Source organism: Xyrauchen texanus, chromosome 23 (assembly GCF_025860055.1).
Source record: "Xyrauchen texanus isolate HMW12.3.18 chromosome 23, RBS_HiC_50CHRs, whole genome shotgun sequence".
Classification (NCBI taxonomy): domain Eukaryota; kingdom Metazoa; phylum Chordata; class Actinopteri; order Cypriniformes; family Catostomidae; genus Xyrauchen; species Xyrauchen texanus.
In genome coordinates this window covers 16,415,402-16,439,496 of record NC_068298.1, presented here as the reverse complement: position 1 = coordinate 16,439,496, position 24,095 = coordinate 16,415,402, and the positions used below count along the sequence as shown (strand labels likewise).

At 37.5% G+C, this 24,095-nt stretch overlaps 2 protein-coding genes across 2 annotated transcripts; both read right to left on the bottom strand.

Moving 5' to 3' along the window:
• Positions 1–2,038: 2,038 nt before the first annotated feature.
• Positions 2,039–7,473, bottom strand: LOC127663443 (cofilin-2-like). The gene is made up of 4 exons (XM_052155049.1): positions 7,343–7,473; positions 2,926–3,224; positions 2,750–2,826; positions 2,039–2,668 (listed from the first exon to the last, which is right to left on the bottom strand). The coding sequence occupies exons 1-4, from the start codon at positions 7,343–7,345 to the stop codon at positions 2,550–2,552; spliced, it is 498 nt and encodes a 165-aa protein (XP_052011009.1). The 5' UTR covers positions 7,346–7,473; the 3' UTR covers positions 2,039–2,549.
• Positions 7,474–8,532: 1,059 nt separating this feature from the next.
• Positions 8,533–24,003, bottom strand: LOC127617113 (atlastin-3-like). The gene is made up of 14 exons (XM_052089009.1): positions 23,893–24,003; positions 22,572–22,799; positions 21,549–21,683; positions 20,502–20,606; positions 18,224–18,274; positions 17,816–17,872; positions 17,192–17,284; positions 15,545–15,683; positions 14,451–14,578; positions 14,305–14,361; positions 14,152–14,223; positions 13,447–13,638; positions 11,184–11,423; positions 8,533–11,081 (listed from the first exon to the last, which is right to left on the bottom strand). Exons 2-14 carry the CDS (start codon positions 22,773–22,775, stop codon positions 11,013–11,015), a joined length of 1,542 nt encoding a protein of 513 aa, XP_051944969.1. The 5' UTR covers positions 22,776–22,799; positions 23,893–24,003; the 3' UTR covers positions 8,533–11,012.
• Between the last annotated feature and the right edge of the window lie 92 nt (positions 24,004–24,095).

Here is a 24,095-nt window from a genome sequence, read left to right as displayed (position 1 = left end):
CAGTGAGGGGTTTTTATTACAGCTGCTGAGAGTGTGACAGTAAATTTGACATCTTCACCCACCTCTTTATATTGTGTTCTTCTTCGGGAAAGTCATTCAAATGTAATATTGGATTTTTTTTATTTTTTATTTTGGTCTTGGAGCAAATGGGTAAGTGTAAATAATATTTGCTGTGGTCTCCCATTCACTCCCATCGAAGTTTACCCTGCAAACCTTTACTTCCAAAACCTGAAGTGTGAAAAAGGGCTATTATGGGGCTGAATTTTGAAAAGTTTTGGTAAGTGCATTACGCTTAGAACTTCATTCAAGTGTAATTGTAAAGACGGGTTTAAAAATAATTGATACAATTGAACATTCTTTCTCCTTGGCATTTATCAAGATTAGTGTTACAAGTCATTTTACAAACTTATTTAAATAGCCAGTTTCTTTTTACATACACAAAAAACTAAGCTTTCTCATCAAAAATAGATGTTATTGTTGTTGCTTTGGATTTTAAAAAGCATTTGAGAATTCAATATTCCAACACCTATCATGTGCATAACCTTTTGTGTAAGTTATTTCGTTATCTTTATAAAATACGTAACATACCACATCACAAGCAAGCCAAGGTCCAGATGCAATTGTAGCTTAGCACAGGAAAACGGAAGGTAATTTTTCACAAATCTCTAGTGCCCCCCACTGGTTGGAAATAGTAATTTGCCATCTCGTGTTGACACACTTTGGTCGAGAATTGAGATGAATAGCTCAACTGTATTTATGTCATTATTGAGGAGCTTTTCTAGTAACGAGCTATTTTAATTCCCAAGTAGCAATATAGCACACACGACAACGTTTGGTATAAACATAAACATGGTAATCACAGTCCCATGGAATAACCATTAAATAATATTGTACCATGGCACCACTACTGCAGTAGATCATTTATAAGATCTTCAACAGCGTTTACATTTAGATGACATAGTATGAACTACATGCATTTGTACAGTGGTCATGTACTGTTAAGCATACTTCATTGTGCATTTAGGTAAATTATGTGGTACTACACATGTACTGCATGGGGAGACTTTTAAACATCATAGGGTACTTATTTCTTTGTCAAGACCGCAAAAAAATACAACAAACCGTCTGAGGCGAAGCTCTGAAACCTATGAGCACATGAGGCACTTTTCCTAGTGTGGTTCCTTGCAGTCCCTACAGCATTTTTTCATGGAGGTTTTTCTTAGTTGCATCTACTGTACATTTTTAGATGTCATCACTAATTGAAAGCCGGATTATATTTGTATCAGATAAAGTGCAATTTGAAATTAATAGATTGCCCTTTTAAGTACTTAAGGATATTAATAGTTTATTCTAGTAGTGAACTACTTCAAAAAGGGTTTGACTATATAATAACTACTTTCAACTAGTAGCCTAAAACAACCACCCAAATCAAGTGAGGATCACAAAGCATTCAGTCTATTTTGGATCCATTTGAAACGTTATACATTTTGCAAACAATCACATATCAGTGCCTAAGCCATGCTGAACATAGCAAAAACAGATGCAAAATACACAAATTTAAAAATCTATAAAAATCTCATATATATACACACACATATATATATATATATATAAAAATAAAAGTAATGTGGATCACATATTAAGACCATGAATAAGACCCACCTTGGGGCAAAAAGTGGGTAGAAAAATAAAATCAGCCAAACATGAAGAAACAAACCAGTTGTAACAACAGTTGTTTAAGGCTTTTTTTTTTATTAGAGATAAGGAGACGATACAAAACATCCACGAAGCGATATCCATCAAAGCTCTGTACACAGACTGCCCAAACATATTGCTTCCCATCTAAACTTCTTCTGTGGCATTCAATCCAATTCATCAACAGGCTGCTAACCCACAAGGTCCCTGATTTTACAGGTATAAGGAATGCGTTCAATTTCTTGACATCAGTGCCATGGTTTTGCATTACATTTGGAAATATTTAAATCAGATGGAATCATTAAAACAAAACATGTGAGCTCAAAATAAATCAAATGGGGGTAAATGAGTTCCCAGAATGGTCCAATAAACTGTGAATTTGGAGTCAATTGTTTTGTACTACACCTAGTCTCAACAACATACAAACTTAGAAAACTTAACTAGAAGTTTGGCAAAAGAAAAAAAAAATCTTAAGAACGAATAGTATGCTGTAGGATGCAATAGTGGAACTGTAACGACTGCCAACATAAGTCTTTTCTTTCAACAATCGAATGGAACCTAGAAAGAACGAAAACCTGTCCGTACACATTTACAGTTATATTACTTTTTTTTAATAATACTCATCCTTCATTTTTTCGTCTTTTTAAGATTTTTTTTTTTTTATCTTGTTTGAAGTATGTGTGAACTGGAATGACAGCCTATATCTTTCTTCATGTGTTGTGTTTGGAAACTGTCACTTTTACCCAACCCTCCCCACCCACATTAGCCCACACTGTGGCCCCACAAACAGACATGTCGGCACCTCTGCCCCACCAATGTTGGAATGAACGGCTAACCCCTGAAATGTGTCTGCCTCAATCGTTTAGAGGCATCCCCTCAAGAGAGATCACTGATGATCCACCAAGCTTTTCGGCAAGGGTCTTTCGGTCCTTGATATCATCCAAACCATTCACTTGCCACTCATGCTTGATACCTGCGAAGCAAACATAATACTTAATAAATAATAATTTTGGGTAGTCAAATTAAGTATCAAACCATTAACGGAGAGCATTACCTGTGAACTTCTTCTTGATGGCATCCTTAGAACTAGCGTAGATCATCTTACTTTTAAGTGGAGCGCTATCTGGAGCCCTGCACAATACAACGGTGGTTCAAGGTGTGAGACAAGCATTTTATATCAGTCTAAATTAACTACACATCTCTTCCAGTCCAGTGAAAAATCACACTTACCAGAAAATGAAAACCAGATCTTCCTTCTTGGTCTCTTTAGTCTCATACGTGGCATCATAGAGAGCGTAGCGGCAGTCCCCAGGAGGAAGCATCTTGACAAACTTAAGGTAGGGATCGCCTTCATCTCCTTGCAGGATCTCCTGACCCTCCTCCATAATGATCTGCTTCTTGTCCTCGCTAAGGCAGAAGAGAACAGCCTTCTTTCTATTCTTCCTCTCCTCCTCGTTGGCCTGAGCCTTGCGGACCTTCATCGCATTGAAGATCGTCAACACATTATCTTGCAATGTAACTCCGGAGGCCTGCGAGCACACAAACACACACAGGATGAGGTTGCATGGCCTACAAGTGGTTCCCTTTAAATAGAGGGAAGTGAGTGCGTATGCATTACTGTGAGGGTGCAAGTTTGAATGAGTTTTTGCAACAACCAATCTTTTCTATCCTAGTCAGAACCAACTGTTGTTTCGACAATTGTGGCTGCTTGTCTCTGGACCTCATTTGACTGAATTCAAACTACTGGATCAGCAGTGCAATGATTTAAAAGCAAATAAATTAAAACCAGATTTGATCAAGAGAAAAAAAAAAAAAACTTAGGAAAAAAAAATAAGAGCACTTATTGAGTTCCATTACTAGCACCAGAAACCAAAAATTGTTCAAGATGGGCTGATGTTAACAAGGCACCATTCTTCCCTAGTCACACATCAAGAACAGTACCATAACATGTACTGAGGGTAGGCTGCATTGACATCGTCATGGACCATCAAAAATTCACAAAAATAATTTGTGACACGAGAGCCTGCTTTACTACATAAAACAGGTTGGTCTAGAAAGCCCTTGAGCTTGCCATGGCATACCCATGTCATATAGTACATGTAAAAATGAGGCAAAGCAACAACTGACAATGAGTCTGTGAAAATCTAAAATCACCAGTCAAACCAGCCCAATAAACCTACTCAGTTCTTCTGATTTCCATTAAAACACAAATATCAGGCAGCTCCAGAACAGAGATTCCAAACATCTCTATTAATCAAGAGCCTGCTACCAAATTAAAAGAGTATCATTAAAACATGAGAAAAGTGGGACACAAGGAGCAGCATCAAATTAGCATAATTCCTGGTTCTCAAAGGGTGAAATGCATCATTGACCTAAGTCCACGAAATGTATAAAGGGTGGAGACAGGTTTGCTTAAGGTGTGAATGATAGGCCTCGGAAGGAGGAATGCGTTCAGACTCTTCTTCACATAACGCAGCCACAATAGCAAGAAAGAGTGGATCAAAGGCTCATAAGTATGATCTTGTTGTAGGTGAAGGCTTTTAGATAATAATGGACCTTCCGAAACAGTTGTTTATAATTTTTACAAGACTAATAAAATGTAATATTTATGGCTGTCTGAATAAAAATCTAACATTTAATCCTCATATGCCATTTCCAAGTACCAAAGGGCAAATATGCCAAGTACCAAAGGGCAAATTCCAAAAGTTCAGGTACAATGACACTATGGCTACAAGTCAATCTTTCACATAAACCAAGGAAAGTGGAACCTAATGGGAGATAACCATAGACGGCTTTAGAATACAATGTATTGTTTACTACCACATTATTGAGCACAAGCCAATCATTGGCACACAGTTCACAGCAATCCATTTCACAAGTGATTTTGTCAATCAGTTGGAGATTTATTATAAGGGCTTGTTTAAGGACCGTCAATTTACACCTGCGTCAGACATGCTTGTGTAGCGTCTCGGGTGCGTTGCATCATAAACATACATTTTTGAGGTCAATGTGTGAAGTTAAATATAGTTTAATACTTAGAACACATATTGAGATCTCTTAGTTCGGATTTGCACTCCAATCAAGTGTTTTGAACGCAACAACGTAACGCATGTTTGTGTTGTTCTGCTGATGGTTGTTTTCTTCACCGTATAAACTGCGCATTACCACACAGCTCAAGTTTCACTTACTGCCCTCTGTAGTAAACAGGTGGTACTACAAGCTTGCATTTATCAGGAATCTTCCATATCATTGCGGGCGGGCATTGTGTTATTTTTAGTCAAATTAATCACACTGAATTAAGGCACTGAATTAACGCTTTTAAATCGACAGCCCTAATTAATTTATATATATATATATAAAAAGAGGTTAAAACAAATAGATTAAATGTTACACCAGTCTGGTCACGTGCCTCACATAAAAGTTTGACATCGCTTGTGGCCTATGACGTTGCATATCGCTCTGTCTGAATACTAGGAATGGGCAAAAATACTCATTTTGTCTACTCTGCATAATTACTTTGAGGGGCAATGACATGTTCATAACAGTATATATATAATAAGTCTTGAGTTGAGCATTGAGTCTTGTTGTTCCAGTGTATCATCTATTCATTATTATAGGTGGTTATAATATCTTCCAAAATGTACAAAAGATTGCATAATCAAGATATAATACATCATGCGTTTTAATATGCGGGTTAAGTTGAAGATCAGTTTGAAGATGCTGCATTGTGTTACATTTAGCTGCCCTCTGTCTGGCTGTTTGAAACACTTGCCTGCTGTACAATACCAAACAAACCTGGTGTGTATGTGTAAGTGTGCGCGCATCCAAATGTTTGCACTTGTGAGGAAAGCCGCGATGCTCTGTATTGTTGCTGAAATCATGAAGTGTTCCGCTCAATTCTCAATTTCCACCTTTCAACTGGGGAAAGTGCAACGGAATGACATCCAACTTGGAAATTTGTGTGGAATCTTCATTCATTTCGTCGAGATGCAGGTGTTACGTCATGCGGGGCAGAGAGGATTACAGTCAGTGACAAACATTCACTTTTAGTAAATAATATCCATTAACGAGTCAAAGTTCTTACATTAAATGATGAAATGTGTTTAGCAAAGGTTATGCACTTTTGATTATCATAACAATATCACTGCAGGTTGTATCAGCTTGGTTGCTATGAGACGTGTCTGACAATCAATGAACACCTCAAAATTACAACATAAATATAAGCTCCCTCTTTGACATGTGTGTTTAATTGTCAGGTAATGGTCACTGGATTTCGAATTAAGGGAAAAGTCGCATCATGCCTGATCACATTTTCATGATCGATCATTGCTGCCACGTCCGAGTCCTCGAGTACTCATGCTTACTGAGAGGATTTGTACCGTACCCGGTATCTCCTTCAGTCTCCATGCAACGTGACCCGGGGCATGAACCCCCAACAACGTACCCTAACAGTTTGTCCTCAGCCAAAAATAAAATACAATTTGGTGACCACCACATCGACCAAAATGAAAAGCGCAAGGCAGCTGGTCTTCTAAATTCTCAAGTAATACACGCCATATGATGTAAGAGAGAAACGTCATGCGCTAGCAAAAGCCTGATCTGCAATCAAACTACACACTGTAATCTTGCTGAATTAAAAAAAAAATGCGTGGAGAAAAAAATACAACTTAAAACACATCAAGCGCCGGTTTGTCAAAGTTATGTTTGTCAAGAAAGCATAGCACACTCTTTCCTAACGCTACGCAAATGCAAAAGTAACGGGGTTTAAACCCAGCTTTCTACCATCCAAACCACGCGTTTTTTTATGTATCTAAAATCAAGTTGCAAACGACATATACAACCTAATGCACGTTTCCACTCGAACTCTTTCTTTGGTCAAGAAAATAAACCAAGACCATCTGGGCATCAAGAATTAGGGTGGGGCCAAGAATGCAGTGTTCGCACATGTGCTAGGAAAATCCGCACAATTTGACTTTTAAGACTGCGATGTCACGGAATTACGTGGGAATAACGTTTTTTACACGTCCTAGTCTCTAGTGCGGCAAATTCGAGCGATGGTGTTTTTGGGATGCCGCGGATGGCCGTGTTCAGACAAAGGACAGAGTCGGGCAAGAGCTTCACCTGGACGGCGTTAATGCAGTTGAACAAACGGTCAGCAGTGCTGTATTAATTCACATCGTTTCTTATTTACCGTGAGATGTCACAGATTTGTGGAGCGATGGGGCCTGCAGGTGATGTGTGATGAAGAGCAGAGAGAGGCCTTTCCTGGGCCTGGCCTCGCGAAAATAAAGGAGACTGAGCGGGGAAATGGCGCCAGTTGTTTTTGGGTCTGCTTTTTTTGCTCTCATTTCATCCTAATATCTGAAGGCCGCGCGCTAGCATCAAACCGTCGAAAACTCAAGAGCGTAATTGCACGTGTAAATAATAACGATGGCTCTGGCACATGATCCAAATAACTCGAGTTCGCCTTTATTATAACAATTCATACCACTTAATATCGTAGCTTTGATCGCCGGAGCATTCACAGGCAAGAAAGGCGTCAATAGACTGAGTTAAGACACTTTTCACTCACTTAAAATGCACAAAGCCCAAAATCTCACCGTTAAAACTAACCATAAATTGTATAATTATTTAAATGTGGACATACCATGATTGTGTTTCTGTGCTAGTCGGCGTCTGGATGGGAATTGAATGAGCTGTGATGCAGTCTTTCGGTCTCGCACAGTTGATACAACACACGGACGCGCCCTTTTGCGCGTGGCTGCGAGGCAGGCTTATTTGGGGTGTTATGGGAGCTGGAGTTCTTGAGTCTACATAATGTTGGCAATTTGTTTTGTGAGCTTAGTGTTGTATTGGCATAAATTGATGATCGTTTGAATGTCTTTTTATCTGTAAAACAGTGAACAATTATACTCAGGGTTGTCGTCGTACGTTATAATATTTCTTTTTATTATTTTTAGACTCAGCTTTATGTTTAATCTAAATTATAAGTTGGGTATAATATATATATATATATAGAGAGAGAGAGAGAGAGAGAGAGAGAGAGTCTGATTATAAATGTGTTATATTTAAATACAAAATTATTCAGGAAATAACATCAAGATATTCAAACACCAAAAGGGAGGAGTGCCAGTGACACTTTCATTGAATTCTCCAATCACATTCATAAATGAAGATAAATTATGTGGGAGGGGGAGAGGTGGTGTTTTATCCAACACAAGCTGGAAAGCCCTGCTAAAACATACCGCGAATTCTGCTGTTGCACATAAATTACATACTACACCCAGCAATATTGGTTAGTAGTTCTCAGGGCACGCTGCTGTGTTTGTCTCTACCCCTTTTTAAGGTTCGCTTAACTACCTTCCAAATAAGGAAGCAAATGGTGACAGTCGTGCACGCGCATAACCCAAAGCCGCGCACATCATCAGGCGGTTCGCGACTCCGATCGCCATATAAGGAAACAAGGACATTCAATTCTATAGGAAATATTCACACAGCACGCGCTAGAGGGAGCGGTTTTATGCATCAGCAAAAAATTAAACTACGGAGGAAGAGTATTCCCTGCAGGCCGAAAGGATTTATTAGAGTATTTATTTACAACCCGAAAGTAACAAATATATATATATATATGCATTTCATATTCTATTTCCTTTCATTTGTAGACTTTATGTAATATTCATAAATGAAAGATTGCACAAAATGTGCCTATTAAGGCTAACGGTCTTCACAGAAATCTGGTCAAACTTGATAACAGTTCTGACAACGTGTTTTTGAGCATCGTCTAACAAATTGTACTTTTCGAGCAACCTGGACAAAAACAAGACTCACCAGTACGTTGCATGCTTATAGCTTTATTTTAGGAATATAGAATGTTCATAGAACAGTAAATGATACACAAAGGGGACACAGTCATCCCCAGTAGGTCAGTTTAGGCAATTTCCACTCAATCGATGATGGAGAGCAGAGCATGTGATGAGACACTGAAAGCCCCAAACTGAGGCTCGGGTGCCATTGAGCGCAACAAATAACAATTTCACAAATAGACATTACAGACAGGTGACTTGTATGCCTCAGGGCCATGATATGCATATTTTCATTGTCAATGTCTTTCATTTAAAATCTGGCTGTGCATTAAAAAAAAATATTCTTTGGAGATATTTGTGAGCTCCTCCACATGTACCATTGTCATCCCCACATTAAACATATGGAATGCTGACTAACAAAAATTTCAATTTAATATAATAACTACTGAAGCGGATTACAATAACCATATTACGACAGCACTACTCCAAACAGTTCAAATCAACATTTGTTAGTTTTACTAACATGATATACAAGTATTAAAATTGCTGAACCTCTCAGTTTTAGAGAATGCTCATAGTACATTGACTGATCATTTCCTAAGACCCTGTTAAAAATGGCCTTTTCTTTCAATGCTTTCAGTCTAACTTTAAGAATGTGTCAATGGTTTTGAACACTCAACAACATGCCAGCAGTTAAGAAGAGGTGTACAGCACCAGTCCAGCACTCAAGAATACTGGGATGGAATAATACATGTTTGTTACCCATGCAACCCAATACAAGTGAAACAACTTTATAAATTAAGGAATGATGGAATGCATAGAAGGCCACATTTTGGTACAAAGATATAGAACAAAGCTCTAATAAAGGTCACATATCATGGTGTCATTACATGTTTAATACTAAACATCATATCAGGCTCAAGCTTAAATAATGGCAGTGTGTAAAGGTATTCCTGGCTAAAGAGAATAAACAGAGAACATAGAAAGTGCAGTTACACAAACTTGACCTGCTATGAAGGACGTTTGTGACATTACAGAAGTCTTTGGCTGTAATGGAATGAACAACTGTAAACGTGTTAATGCAGCTGTGTGAAGAGTTTAGCCCTTGAGCTAAATCCATACTTGTCCCTGAAAAAACATCTGCTGGTTTGTGATTTTTGGCCATATAATATATATATGATAGATAGATAGAGAGAGAGATGTGCATCTAAAAAAATTTGAATATCGTGGGAAAGTTCCGCAATTTAATTGAAAAGGTGGAACTTTCATATATTCTAGAGTCATTACACAAAGTAAAATATTTCAAGCTTTTTTTGTTGTAATCTTGATGATTACAGCTTACAGCACATGGAAATCAAAAATCCAGTCTCTCAAAATATTCGAATAAATAATTCATAATACAGAAATATCGACCTTCTGAAAAGTATGTTAATTTATGCACTCAATCCTTGGTCGGGGCTCCTTTTGCACAAATTACTGCAAAAAATTATTGCTCAGTGGTCCAAAGTCCTCTTTTCATATTAAAGTAAATTTTGCATTTAATTTGGAAATCAAGGTCCCAGAGTCTGGATTAACAGTGGAGAGGCACAGAATCCAAGTTGCTTGAAGTCCAGTGTAAAGTTTCCACAGTCAGTTATGATTTGGGGTGCCATGTCATCTGCTGGTATTGGTCCACTGCGTTTTCTCAAGTCAAGAGTCAATGCAGCAGTCTATCAGGAGATTATAGAGAACTACATGCTTCCATCTGCTGACAAGCTTTATGGAGATGCTGATTTCCTTTTCCAGCAGGACTTGGCACCTGCCCACAGTGCCAAAACTAATAGTAACTGGTTTGCTGACCATGGTATTACTATGCTTGATTGGCCATCCAACTCGCATGACCTGAACCCCATAGAGAATCTATGGGGTATTGTCAAGAGGAAAATGAGAGACACCAGACCCAACAATACAGATGAACTGAAGGCCAATATCAAAGCAACCTGGGCTTCCTTAACATCGCAGCAGTGCCACAGGCTGATTACTTCCATCCCACGCTGTATTGATGTAGTAATTTTTGCAAAACGAGCCCGACCAAGTATTTAGTGCATAAATTAACACTTTTCAGAATGTCGACTTTTCTGTTTAATAATTTTTTTTTCTAATATTTTGAGATACCGCATTTTTGATTTCCATTAACTTTAAGCCGTAATCATCAAGATTACAAAAAAAAAAAAAAAAAAAAGGCTAAAAATATATCACTTTATGTGTAATGAATCTAGAATATATGAAAGTCCTACTTTTTTTAATGAAATTACGGAAAGAAATTTTTTCTTTTTTAGATGCACCTGTATATATATAAACACTTGTATTGATATTTTAAAATCTGGTTAAGACATTTTGACAAAATCAGTCAACCTGCATTAGAACTAGAGATTTAAGTGTAATGTTTGGAGATGTGCGTTATTTGGTATAATATAGTTGGTTGCGTTGTGCAGTTTACATCTCGTTCAGGCATCTTCTAGTTTGCCTGAGAAGCTATCTTGTTTTCTTCTGTTTTGCAGCCATCTGACCCTGACCTCTTGTCTTGTTTAACACATCTGTGGCCTGGGAGAAAATGATGAAAACATTTCTTTATAGAATTTCTAACCTCTAAATAAGTTAATTTTTTATCTTTATTTTTTCACATGGTGTTTCAAATCCATTTACCTGCTCCAGTAGGACTCCAGCCACCTGGTCTATGGCTATGCCTACTTCTCTGTATTGGCCAGAGTAACGAATAAAGGCCCAGGTCAGCACAGCAATCATGGCCAGACCAAGTACACAGTCACATGCAAAGGAAATTGTTTCCAGGCCAATGAACAGCAAGATTCCAGACAGCACATACAGGAGGCAAACCAGGACAAAAAGCACAGCAGGTGTCCGGAAAGCACTGAAAAGATTCTTTGACTGAAACGAAAACAGGAACACAAAAATTATTAAACATCCCTAATATAATCTTGAACAATGAAACTATTTATTTTAAAAAAATGTCTCCCACATTAAAGGAATAGTTCATTCAAAACTGAAAATTCACTCATCATTTACTCACCATTATGCCATATAAAATGTGCATGACTTTCTTCTGCAGAACACAAATCATGATTTTTAGAATATTTAAGCTCTGTAGGTCTGTATGATGCAAGTAAATGGGAGCCAACCTTTTGATGCTCCAAAAAGCACATAAAAGCATCATAAAACTAATCCATAGGACTCCAGAGTTTTAATCAACATCTTCATAAGTTATAATGATAGGTGTGGATGAGAAACAGGTAAATATTTAAGTCTTTTTTTTTTTTGCTAGAAATTCTTCTCCCTGCCCAGTAGGTGGTGATATGCATGAAGAATGTGAATCACCAAAAACACAAGAATGTGAAAGTGAAAGTGGAGATTGTAGAGTAAAAAAGGACTTAAATATTGACCTGTTTCTAGGGCTGGGATAAACGATTATTTTTTAAACGATTAATCTAGCGATTATTTTTTCGATGCATCGATTAATCTAACGATTCATTTTTTCAGTCCGATTCGACTTCGATTCGATTAATCGACTTGTGACAACACCGGTAATACCTGTTTCATCGGGGGTAGGGGTGTATAAAATGTAAAAAAAAAAAAAAAACATTTGCCGGGAGTTTGATTGACTGGCGATCTGATCAATCAATCATAATACGCCATTTTTGTCCGACAAAGTAGTCAGGAGAGAGAAGATTAACATCGGTGGATTTGAATTTGAATAATGGATTGTAGGCTACTGTACTGACGTCTTTCCGCGGTTAAAACAACAGTCCTTCTGATGTAGGCTACATTCATGTTTAGCCTATTTGATGCTATAAATTAACCAAGCAAAAGATGATCGGTTCACGAGCAGCTTTAACTGAGGCAATCTGTCACGACACATTAAAGAGCCACAAACTAGTAGGCCTATTTATGGTTTAATTTTCTTTGAATGACCAAATTTGAAAGTTGAGACTTTATTAAATGTTACCTGCTTGGTCCTGTCTGTCAGCGCGTTGTCAGTGTCCTCTATGTATTTTTCACGACATTCATAGCTATAAGCGCATTATTAATAGCTATAAGCGAAAACTTTAGGTGTCGACAACGTATTATAGCTTACTCCAACATCGAGTGCAAAGTGGGGAGTTGAAAAAAAATTTACGGTGCTCTGTCATCTGCGGCTGCTCCCGGGTGGCGCTAGAATGGAAGGCCATCTCCATTTTGCAAAGATGACATATCACTGAATTTTTTCCTTTTAAATTAAATAATTCCCATACTTTAGAGGAACGAGTGCATGCCGCCTTGCACTTCTGATAGTCTGAGGAGCCACTCGTGTTGGCGCCGGCGCCGCCATCTTTGTTTTGGGTCTGGCAATTCGACGCGCATATTTTGCGTCGACGTCATCCCAGCCCTAGTGCTGGTGCATTGCCGTGGTGCTAGAATGGAAAGTCATCTCCATTTTGCAAAGACGACATATCACATAATTTTTTCCTTTTAAATTAAAGAATTCCCACACTTTAGATGAACGAGTGCGTGCCGCCTTGCACTTCTGGTAGTCTGAGGAGCCACTCGTTTTGCTTCTACTCTCCGGCGCCGCCATCTTTGTTTTGGTCTGACGAATCGACGCGCATATTTTGCGTCGACGTCATCGATTACGTCGACCCGTCGTCCCAGCCCTACCTGTTTCGCACCCACACCTATCATATAACTTCAGAAGACACTGATTTAACCTTTGATTACTTTTATGCTGACTTGTTTGATTTTTGGAGATTCAAACAATTTTGGCACCCATTTACTTGCATTGTATGGACCAAAACAGCTGTGAAATTCTTCTTAAAATCTTCACTTGAGTTCAGCAGATGAAAGAAAGTCACACATCTGGGATGGGTAAATGATAAGAGAAATGTATTCTTTTGCTAATTTTTCACATTCCCCTTACCTCATTGTGCTTGCTGAAAGACTCCCACAGCTCCTTCAGCTCTTTTTCCAACTGTTCCTGGTAACGGTAACAGAAGTCCCTCCCACCCATCTTCTTAGTGCTAGAAAAGAGATGGAGGGCCTCTTGCAAGATGAAATGGTGCTTTTCCTCCAGTGAGTTAGGATCCACATATGGCAGATCTCCACCACAAACCTAAAAATGAGTGAAAATAAATGTTTGAAGATTAAATAAAAAAAGACAGGTTTAATCAGTTTCTATGGATTTTATGATTGGTATTCACATGCCAATGCAACTGCTAAGTAGTTTTGACAAGTTGTCTATGGTATGAACACCATGCGTATTTGTGAGCATTTCGTAACATGCATCATGTAAAATCAGATGTTTAACTGTCATACATACAGTATATAATTTGAAAGCAGTTATGTGACATCAAATATACTACAGGTCAAAAAACTAAAAAAAACAATTTTTCTGATTTTGTAGGAAATCTGTGAAGGATTGCTTGTTATTATTACTGTTATGGAAAACTAAAGTGTTTACAATGCACAATTTATAGACATTAAAGATTTGTGGGGGTTTTCAGTGGACAAAACAATACAGCAAGCAGATATGTTAACCTACGCAAAAAGCTTAAATATTTTTGAGTGAAACTGTACTTTTTGTACATATAATGGGTGTTCAACACATTCCAGGCAACATACCAACCTTCTCCATATTCTTGTAGTACTGGTCTTTAGCTGACGCCACGGCCGCAAGGTTATTGGCCTCTGCTGTAGCCTGAATGAATTAAAGTATTACATAAAACACCTGAAATATTACAATAAATATAAAATAACAGTAATAATGTATAATGTTTACCTCTAGCATGGATTTAGGGTGTGGAAGGTCTTCTCCCTGATATATCTTGATATATGCCTATCAAATTCAATAAAAATTTAGTTCAAAAATTATTGGCAGCTTGTTCACTGAAATAAGTCAGGTTCAAAGGACAGGTGTATGCTCACCTTGAAGTATTCTAACAAGCCTCTGCAGGTCACCTTATTCCCATTGATCTCTTTCACAGCCAGTTCGTCAGGCTTCAGCAGGTTGGTAATGAGTACACGCAACTCATCCTTAAACTCTGGAGCCACATCTGAGAGACAAAGTCAAGGATAGAGACAGTTAGAGAGATATATTTAGAGAGGCAAGAATAAGTAAACAACAAATGAAGAAAAGAAACAGAATACAAAATATGGGACTGAAAATGCAGACATGAAACCCATGAAATGAGGGACACATATCTCTAAAAGTAGACTTTTGACAATTAGACAAATTGTAGTTTGTGTATGGATAAGTGAAAGTAGAATTGGAATGGGCGTTTTTGTCATTTTTCTACTCAAGTACTTGTCAGATAAAGCAACCCAGTAATTAAATTAATAGTTCACCCAAAAATGAAAATTCTCTCATCATTTACCCACCCTCATGCCATCCCAGATGTGTATGATTTAATTTTTTCTGCTGAATACAAGATTTTTAGAAGAATGTCTCAGCTCTGTAGGTCCATATATTGCAAGTGAATGTAACCAAATCATTGAAGCTCCAAAAAGTACATAAATATATGTACATAAGTAAATATATGACTTCTATTGAACAACTAGCTCTATTTTCCACTATAGTGAGCATTGTGTTTAACAGTAGTTCTATTCTCACCCAAAATCAATACACATCTGGGATGGCATGAGGGTGAGTAAATGATGAAAGAATTTTCATTTATGGATGAACAAATCCTAAAAGTTAAATTCCTTATTCCTGAAAAAATTCCTACAAATGTTTTTTGAAAACATTTCTTTATAGAATTTCTATATTTCAATTTTTGTGTAACGGTGTGTCCACATCGTTGCTGTCCACGAATGAAAGACAAGTACAGTGTCTAAACGCATGACCGAAACAACACCAAATTGCAAAATTATAAATGAGGCCTATTTTTTGGCTTGGTTGTGTAATGGTTACTGAATTGAGTCATCCGTTACATGACTTCGGTCAATTTGAGTACTCAGGAACTGCCCATCCCTATAAAGGTGTACAGTGTGAGTAATAAAACATGAATGCAGTCTAATACCACACAGCTGTCCCGTGAAAGCAGGGCTTGTTGCCACCTTCAGGCCAGGGTGTGGTAACAGAAAACAGGAAATGGAGGTGAAACAGGAGCGAATGTGCTCTCTCACTGTCTGAAGCTCCTGATGCTGAGTCTGCTTCACCTGAACACCGCCACACAAACACACAAAAAAGATATCACGACACATACAGTGGTAAATATGAGAAAAGAAGCCTGTGAAAAATATATATTTATTATTTATCCTTTTGATCTTTCATTCAAGATCTTCAAATAGATATCAAACTATTACAAACACACTACAAGTTTATCAAACATATGTGTGGCACAATTATTTGCACCCTTTTATTCAATACTTTGTGCAACTTCCCTTTGCCAAGATAACGTCTCTGCGTCTTCTCATATAATGCCTAATGAGGTTGGAGAAAACACGGCAAGTGATCTGAGACCATTCCTCCATATAGAATCTCCACAGATCCTTCAAATTCAGAGGTCCATGCTGGTGGAATCTCCTCTCTAGTTCAACACAGGTTTTAAATGGGGTTTGGGTCTGGGGACTGGGATGGCCATGGCAGAATCAGGGCCCATTTTAAGCTTTCTGGCAGAGGCAATCAGGTTTTGATTTTTTATCTGTTGGTATATGATTGAGCCCATGATGCCATGTATCCGAACAAGATGTCCAGGGCCTCTGGCATAAAAACAACCCCACAACATTAAAGATCTACCACCATATTTAACCATAGGCATGAAGTACTTTTCCATATGGCTACCTCTCTGAGTGTGCCAAACTCATCTCTGGTGTTTACTACCAAATTCCAGTAGTTCCAGTAGTGTCTAGCAAACTGAAGATGCTTGATTAGAGCAGAGGCTTTTTTCTTGAAACCCTCCCAAACAACTTGTTGTGAAGTAGGTGACGTCTGATTGTAGTTTGAGACTTTCTGACCCAAGACCCAACTGATTCCTGCAATTCTCAAGCTGTGATCCTTGGATAATTTTTGGCCTCTTAAACCATCCTCCTCACCGTGTGTGGAAACAATAGACACACGTCCTCTTTTAGGCCGATTCATAACATCTCCAGTTGTTTGGCACTTCTTAATTATTTCCATGATGGTGGAAATGGGTAATTTCAATGATTTAGCTACTTTCTTATAGCCACTTCCCATTCTGTGAAGCTCAACAATCTTTTGCTACACATCATAAATGTATTCTTTGGTCTTACCCAATGTGATTGATGATTAAGGGAATTTGGCCTGTGTGTTACCTCATATTTATACTCCCGTGAAACAGGAAGTCACGGGTGAACAATTTCATGTTACTTGCCACTCAGGTGCACTAAAATATTTTTTTCAATATGAATGGTTTACACTTCAGACATATTTTACTCATAAGAATTTGTAGGGGTGCCAATAAAACACGTTTTGGAGAAAATTATATTTAATTATGAGATTTATTTTCACCCTTTCAACTAGTTTACAGCAATTAAAGGTCAGATTTTTGTGAATATTTTGAATGAAGATAAATAAAGACATATTTTTCACAGCCTTCATTGCTCATATTTACCTAGGGCGCCCATATTTTTGGCCACAACTGTACACACAAATCTTAACAGAAAGTGAGTTAATACCTAAAGTACATTCATTCTTAATCACATACCTGCAATCGTTTGTCCAAGAAATCACTTCCTCCCTTAAAACCGTATTTGTATTCGTAAGGGAAACTCCAGTCTCTGATCAAAAACATAAGCGACTGTGTGCACGGAAAGAGTTGATACAAAATGAAAGAAACATACATCAATATGAAAGCATGAGTTTTCTCTCGCTTTAAAACACACACGCACAGATAGAAATGTCTGGTAGGTAAGCAAATGTTTTTAGTTTCTAAGAATTATGGGAAAACTGTTCTGAGCTTTTATATTTTCATTATCAAAATAAGTACCAAAGAGTATTTCCATGTTTTTTTTTTCTCAGATAGTACTACCATGGTACTGGCTTGTAACTACGTGACCTTGATATATAAATATGGTAATACTAGATACCATGGTACATATCAAAATACCACGGTCCTACCATCTGATGCTCTTACTGTACTATGGAACCGCCACATTATTTCTATAAGGGCTTGGAAGGGTGAAGTGTGAAGTGAAAACCACAAAGTTTGTGATAAAAATTAGATGACACAGGGCACAAACAGGTACACACAGATATAAACTCAAACGGTTGAACTTAAGAGAGATAGCTTGACTACAGTGTTAATAATATCAACAAGGGTTGTTTATACCTGAAAAGGCTTCAGAAAGATTTCATCAATTGCCAGTCGGCCATACTCTGTAAAAAGCTAAAAACACAAAGAACAAATGGCCATTTTAAGTTCCTCTAATGTCATACAAAGTTAGAAAGAAATTAAAAAGCACAATATGAAGCATTTAAAATGAACAATCCAGGTATATACGACATAACTGACATCATCTGCATATTAAAAGGCTGAAACCAATCTCCTAGGTGTTTGTTTAGAAGATTTTAAAGCACAATCACTGCATTATATTGCACATTTTGAATATCAAGATACTTTTTACACATCCATTTCTCTGTAGTGTAGTTTCCCCAAGTCAAAATTTCAGCATAAGTGTGACTCTAGATAAATTAATGGGAGACACTTCTAATCAAGGCTAGTTGTGACTGGACTAACCTGAAGTTGCTGTAGATCATCTTCCTGAATATTCTGCGACAGGTTATAAATCTGCAAAAAAGATGAAATTGTATTTACAGCATTTTTTCAGTTGAGGCAGACCGGTATATCGGTTTTAACAATTACTTGTGCCGATAGTTGTTTTTGGAACTATTAGTTGTATGCAAACACTAGTTTTTTTTTTCCATTCCTCTGTGTTACACTGTAGTCAGCACTGGAGGATTCTACAGTTCTTATAACACTGACAAAGGTGAAATAAAAACATTTGTGGGGATTTGCAGTATCTAAATCTTTCACCATTTTATAAATTTTTTTTATATTCTCCCCTTTTCTCCTCAATGCACTCCAAGTCCTTGTGGTGGCGTAGTGACTCGCCTCAATCCGTGTGGCGGAGGATGAATCTCATATGCCTCCGTGTCTGAGATAGTCAATCTCTGCATCTTATCACATGGCTTGTTGAGCATGTTACCGTGTAAACTTAGCGCGCGTGGAGGCTTCACGCTTTTCTCCACCGCATCCATGCACAAATCACCACACGCCCCACCGAGAGCGAGAACCCCATTATAGTGACCACGATGAGGTTAACCCAACATGACTCTGCCTACCCTAGCAACTGTTCCAATTGGTTGCTTAGGAAGCCTGACTGGCACTCAGCACGTCCTGGATTCAAACTTGTGACATCAGGTGTGGTAATCACCGTCTTTACATGCTGAGCTACCCAGGCCCCTTAAATATTTCATCATTGAAAAATAGGGATGGGACGATATATTAAATTTCAACATATCACAAACCAAAAAAAAAGATGAACCATATCGAGGCGAAACTCAATATTTCGAAATTTGAAACATTGCTTTCCGTCCATGTGATCATAAATGAAATGACCCATTAAACATCATAATCTCTCAATTGCTTGATTTTACCACATAATGTGCTTTTCTCCTACATTGTTTACAGGGTACGCACAAGGTCTTTAGTGCTTGAATTTAGATCTTAAAAATGTAAGTACTGGAATACCTGGAAAATCGCCCTGCTTTGTTAAAAAGTGCTTGAGATTAAAATGGACCATTTCTTCCGTGTAATGTGTATCACAAGATGAGATCCAGCACTCCACTTTTGTTGAATAATGTGTTATTTAAAATCCTTTCTGTTATTTATTTTCACACAAAAAAGTTTAAATAAATCACAAATAGCACGGATTTACTAAAAAACAGAGACTTCTCTCTCATTAATAAATGAACCGCAACACCTGTGCAAGTCTGTGAGATGAAGTGACAATTTTAGTGCTTGTTATACAAATGAATGTAAACAAAGTTATTACTTGTAAATTGTACACATTATTTCAAACATTGACAGCTCATATCATTCTTATATATACAATTTCAAGAAATAATATTAATTGATAAAGTAGAATTTAAAATGTTTTAAAATGTTAAAATGTGATTACAGTAATCAAGACAAACAAATTATTAAAAAATAATATATATATATATTTCCACATACTTGTTAAGCACCTGATCAGCCTGAATGTAGCCCAGTATATGTGAAGGCTAATTGTTAGTGATCTTTTTTAGAGTAAGGTTTATAAGAAACTCTTATTATTTAAACTTTGATGATTTATATTGTGTATTAAATAACTTTATTTTGATGAGAAATTATAATGAGCCTTTTGCACAAACCTTTTTCACAAAAAACTAATTTTCTGCCAGACTTTGTCAATTTAGCGTTATCATATTGAACCGAGATAATATTGAATCGTAAACGTCATATCGTATATCGAAGCGAATCATGAGATACCTATATCGTCCCATCCCAATAGACAATATTCATTCATATTTTTTTTACCTGCTCCAATTCATATTTTGTTATTTTTAAAAGATAATCAATTGAAGTGAGGGCATGCAAAGAAAAATTTGAGTATTCGGAGTATGCTCTGTCAGCAACTCACTGTATATTTATTTAAAACACACACACAGAACACTTAATCTGGTGAACATATAGACTATAAAAATCCTGATATACTTAAATATAGAGAAGTGTAATGAACCCAAATAATAAGAACCCCTGGTGTGTTTCGGGCATTTTTATATTTAAAGTTCCAGATTATACACCAAATCTTTGTTTTTCTTGGCCTATCAGCCGATTAATCAGTTATCTGCCTTTTCCACTACCTTATTTTACCTGCAAAATCCACAATTATTCGATCTCTAATTTATAGCCTTCTCTTATTGACTCAGGTATGTAAAATGTTTTATTTTTTTGTATTGAGTATTGAGAAAACCTGGATAGAGCTGGTCATGGTGCTGAGGGCAAAGATGGTGGCACAATCTTTCACTGTGGACTGAGAATCAAATGCTCCCTGTGTATCCATCAAAAGCACTGCAACCTACAAAAAAAGAATAAATGCTCTATATTAGTACCACAATTCCCCTATATCAAAGGAGAAAGTAACCACAGATGTGATTCAAGAATTAGAGTGCTTTGATTGTTTCTTTGAAGACATGAGATAAGCCAGAATCACCAATGACAAAATCTTGACAGGAAGTGACAGCATTTCACCACAAATTTGATATGAACCTGAAATCAGGCATTGCACGAGTGCAGATTGCTTATTGGACAAGAAAACCCAGATAAGATACACAACATGGACAATATGGACACCCTACTTCTAGTTCTAATTAAAAGGTTTGACACGTTCAGCTACACCCACTACCAGCATGTGCATGAAATTAAGCATACAGCCAAACAATCTCTCAGACAAAACATTTTAGAAGAATGAGGTGTACGTTTTGCATTACAGCATGACAACGTATTCAAAGCGAGGTTCATAAAGATTGGTTTACTCTGTCTGGTCTGGTGTTACAAAATTTGACAAGCCTCCAAAAAAGCCCAGACTTCAATCCCACTGAACACCTTTGGAATTAATTGGAAGTCTATGAGCAAGTCCCAATAACCCAACATCAGTGCCAAACCTCACTGATGCCCCGTGTCTAAATGGGAGCAGATCCCTGCAGCCCTATTACAACATTTAGTGGAAATTCTTCCCTGTTTTAGCAGCAAAGGAGGGACCAACTGCTTATTATTGCCATATATTTTTTTAATTAAACATTCAACAATCACATATAGGTAGTGTGTCCACATACTTCTGTCCATGTAGTGCATAAAAAAAAAATAGTTCATAAATCTGTCATAATTAATTTCTAAAGAACTGAAACTGACTAATACTATTCACTCTGTTCTGCAAACTGATAACTCAGTTATTTTTTCAAAGTTTATATCTCTTGCATGACTACTGTCTGTGACCTGTCTGGTATTGAGTGCTAGTTACCTCACTTCCATCCTTCTTCTGCACCACGAAGACTTCACTCCATAGCTGGATGCCAGTGGTCTCTGGCTCTGAGCCTCCCCTCCAGGAGAACCCTGTCAGGGACTCGTTCTCCCTTCCAAGCCAGTCCTGACCAGGCTGGAGGGGACAAAATGATGATGGGGTGAGCATATGCATATACAATAGAAAACACAAAAAACTCCTCAAGAGCAGTGTGGCAGAAAGAGGAATTCAATATCTTAGGCCTTGTTTACATCTGGTTTTAAGTTCCACCTCAGACAGTTTACACCATTAATTTAGCCTATGAAGCATACTTACGTAGTTCGGTCTTCTTGTCTTGTGAATGTACTTATCCAAATTGTTTTGATCTGCCAGTATTTTTCTTTTAAAGGCATAGTTCACCCAAAAAAGTGAATGCTGGTCAGAACTTTGAAGGTCTAAAAAGCATTAAAGGCAGCATTAAAGTAATCCATACGTCTCCAGTGGTTAAATACATATTTCCAGAAGCAATATAATTTGTGTGGGTGAGAACAAGATCAATAATTAAGTCATTTTACACTACAAATCTCCACCTTTGACCAGTAGCTGGCAATATGCATAAAAATATGAAAGAAGAAGAATGTGGAAGTGAAAGTGATTATTTAAAGTAAAAAAAGGACTTAAATATTTATCTCTTTTTAGCCACACCTATTATATTGCTTCAGAAGACATGGATTTAACCACTGGAGTCATATGGATTACTTTTATGGTGCCCTAATATGCTTTGGAACTTCAGAGTTCTTGCCACCATTCACTTACATTGTATGGACCAACAGAGCTGAGATATTCTTCTAAAAAACGTTGTTTGTGTTCAGCAGAAGAAAGAAAGTCATAGACATCTGAGATGGCATGAGGGTGAGTAAATGATGAGAGAATTTTCTTTTTTTAGGTGAACTATCCCTTTAATGCCACACTTCCGGTAGTTTTAAACCCCACCACCATTTCAATGTCTTGGAAGCATTATTGTACTTTAGATTTTTTTCTGACCTTCTTATACATGTATCGGAGCATGAAATCCAAAAAGAAACTTTTCCCCTTTCGGAAGGCACCTGCGACCGACACCACCACCACATCCTTATCTCGGATCTCAGGTTCCAACAGAATTCGACTGAGCGCCTCTGTATCCAGGTCAAAGGAGTGATTCTCCTTGTTGACGGTCACGATCTGGATAGGCCCAGGTTCATGTCGCATCCTCGGTCTTATATTACAGGCTTACTGCGGATGACAAGAACAATGATCAAACATTCATATTCAAGCACAAGTATTTGTTTTGACCTTTACAGCTAAATCATTACTATCTGCTTGGAAATATCAAAGACAGCATTTTAAATCTACAAGGCAGTATTGAGACAGCACAGGCCCTGTTGGCCAGCAGGGCAGGGTTTGTTTGAAAATTGTGATATGGCAAGCTAGCTGAAAGGCTAGAACTGACAGATTACCCAGCCTGAATGTTGCTCATTGTTTTAATTCCTTTGACTGCTTTCACCCGTGGGCAAATGAGTACAATCAACACTACTGTGGAATCATTTAAAAAATATATATAATTCTTAGAAAGCTGCTATGGATGCAGTGAATGAGATTTGCATATGATGGAGCAGTCTGTGCACAAATGTGTACAGGTAAAACAAAACACCTCGATAAAATGCACAGAGGTGGAACCTACTAAAAGGGGTGTGGAAAAGAAAAACCTGCTGAAAAATGTCAGGAATTCCTCTTTGAGCCTTCTCAAAATAGGCTAAGCCGTATGCTTAAAGTACTATTTAATAATCCTTTTCAGATAGTCAGTTGTTTGCATGTACTTTATATAAACCTTACTGTTGCAACAATCCAACTTATGTAAAACATGACACATGACCAACTAAAAGTGCTCATGCCAGTGTGATAGACAGTGCGTTCAAAACGTTCCCTATCAAATTTCTTAATAGAGCTAAATAGCCAACTTCCATAATGGTTAGGTAAACAAACAAATGCTCATTAAAGAGTAAATCTAATAGATTAGTGCAGGCACCTCCTCTCTAACCTCCTGACTACACTGGATGAGTTCCAGATGGTTTATGTAATATTTTCCAAATATGAACCAGAAGTTGTTTAATGTGTGAAATCTTAAAACATACACATATGTGATTAGTATAAAAGCAAATATTACACTAACTAGTTATTGTCGCCTCTCCCGATCATTGATTCTATCAAAGTTTCAATCAAACCTATTTGAGAAACGGACGAAACAGCAAAATTGAGTCATCGTGTTTTCAGATAGCGCACATATAACTGACGAATAATTTGAAAAGCAAACAGCTAATCCCAATACCTTATCCTTCGGTTAATACTGCAGACTTGTCACGATTTCTCTTTCAGATTATGAACGCTTCAGTTTCAATAAACACACGTTTGCCAGCCTTAGAACTTCCCACCACATGTGTAGCTGGGAAATGTAGTTTTTTTGTGTGAAAATTTCGCTTACTATAGACCTACCTAGAGCTCAGAAAATAACTACAAGACCCAGGCTACGCG

What these genes read in the sequence shown, in the direction of transcription:
- LOC127617113 (XM_052089009.1), bottom strand. Translation starts at nt 22,775, where the DNA reads ATGCGACATGAACCTGGGCCTATCCAGATCGTGACCGTCAACAAGGAG. An exon ending in AGAAGAAGGATGGAAGTGAG is followed by an intron (nt 20,607 to 21,548) that starts GTAACTAGCACT and finishes CTTTTTTTGTAG; the next exon opens with GTTGCAGTGCTTTTGATGGA. An exon ending in TCTTTCTGAAGCCTTTTCAG is followed by an intron (nt 17,285 to 17,815) that starts GTATAAACAACC and finishes CCGTGCACACAG; the next exon opens with TCGCTTATGTTTTTGATCAG.
- LOC127663443 (XM_052155049.1), bottom strand. An exon ending in GATCTGGTTTTCATTTTCTG is followed by an intron (nt 2,827 to 2,925) that starts GTAAGTGTGATT and finishes TGTATTGTGCAG; the next exon opens with GGCTCCAGATAGCGCTCCAC. An exon ending in CATCAAGAAGAAGTTCACAG is followed by an intron (nt 2,669 to 2,749) that starts GTAATGCTCTCC and finishes TTTGCTTCGCAG; the next exon opens with GTATCAAGCATGAGTGGCAA.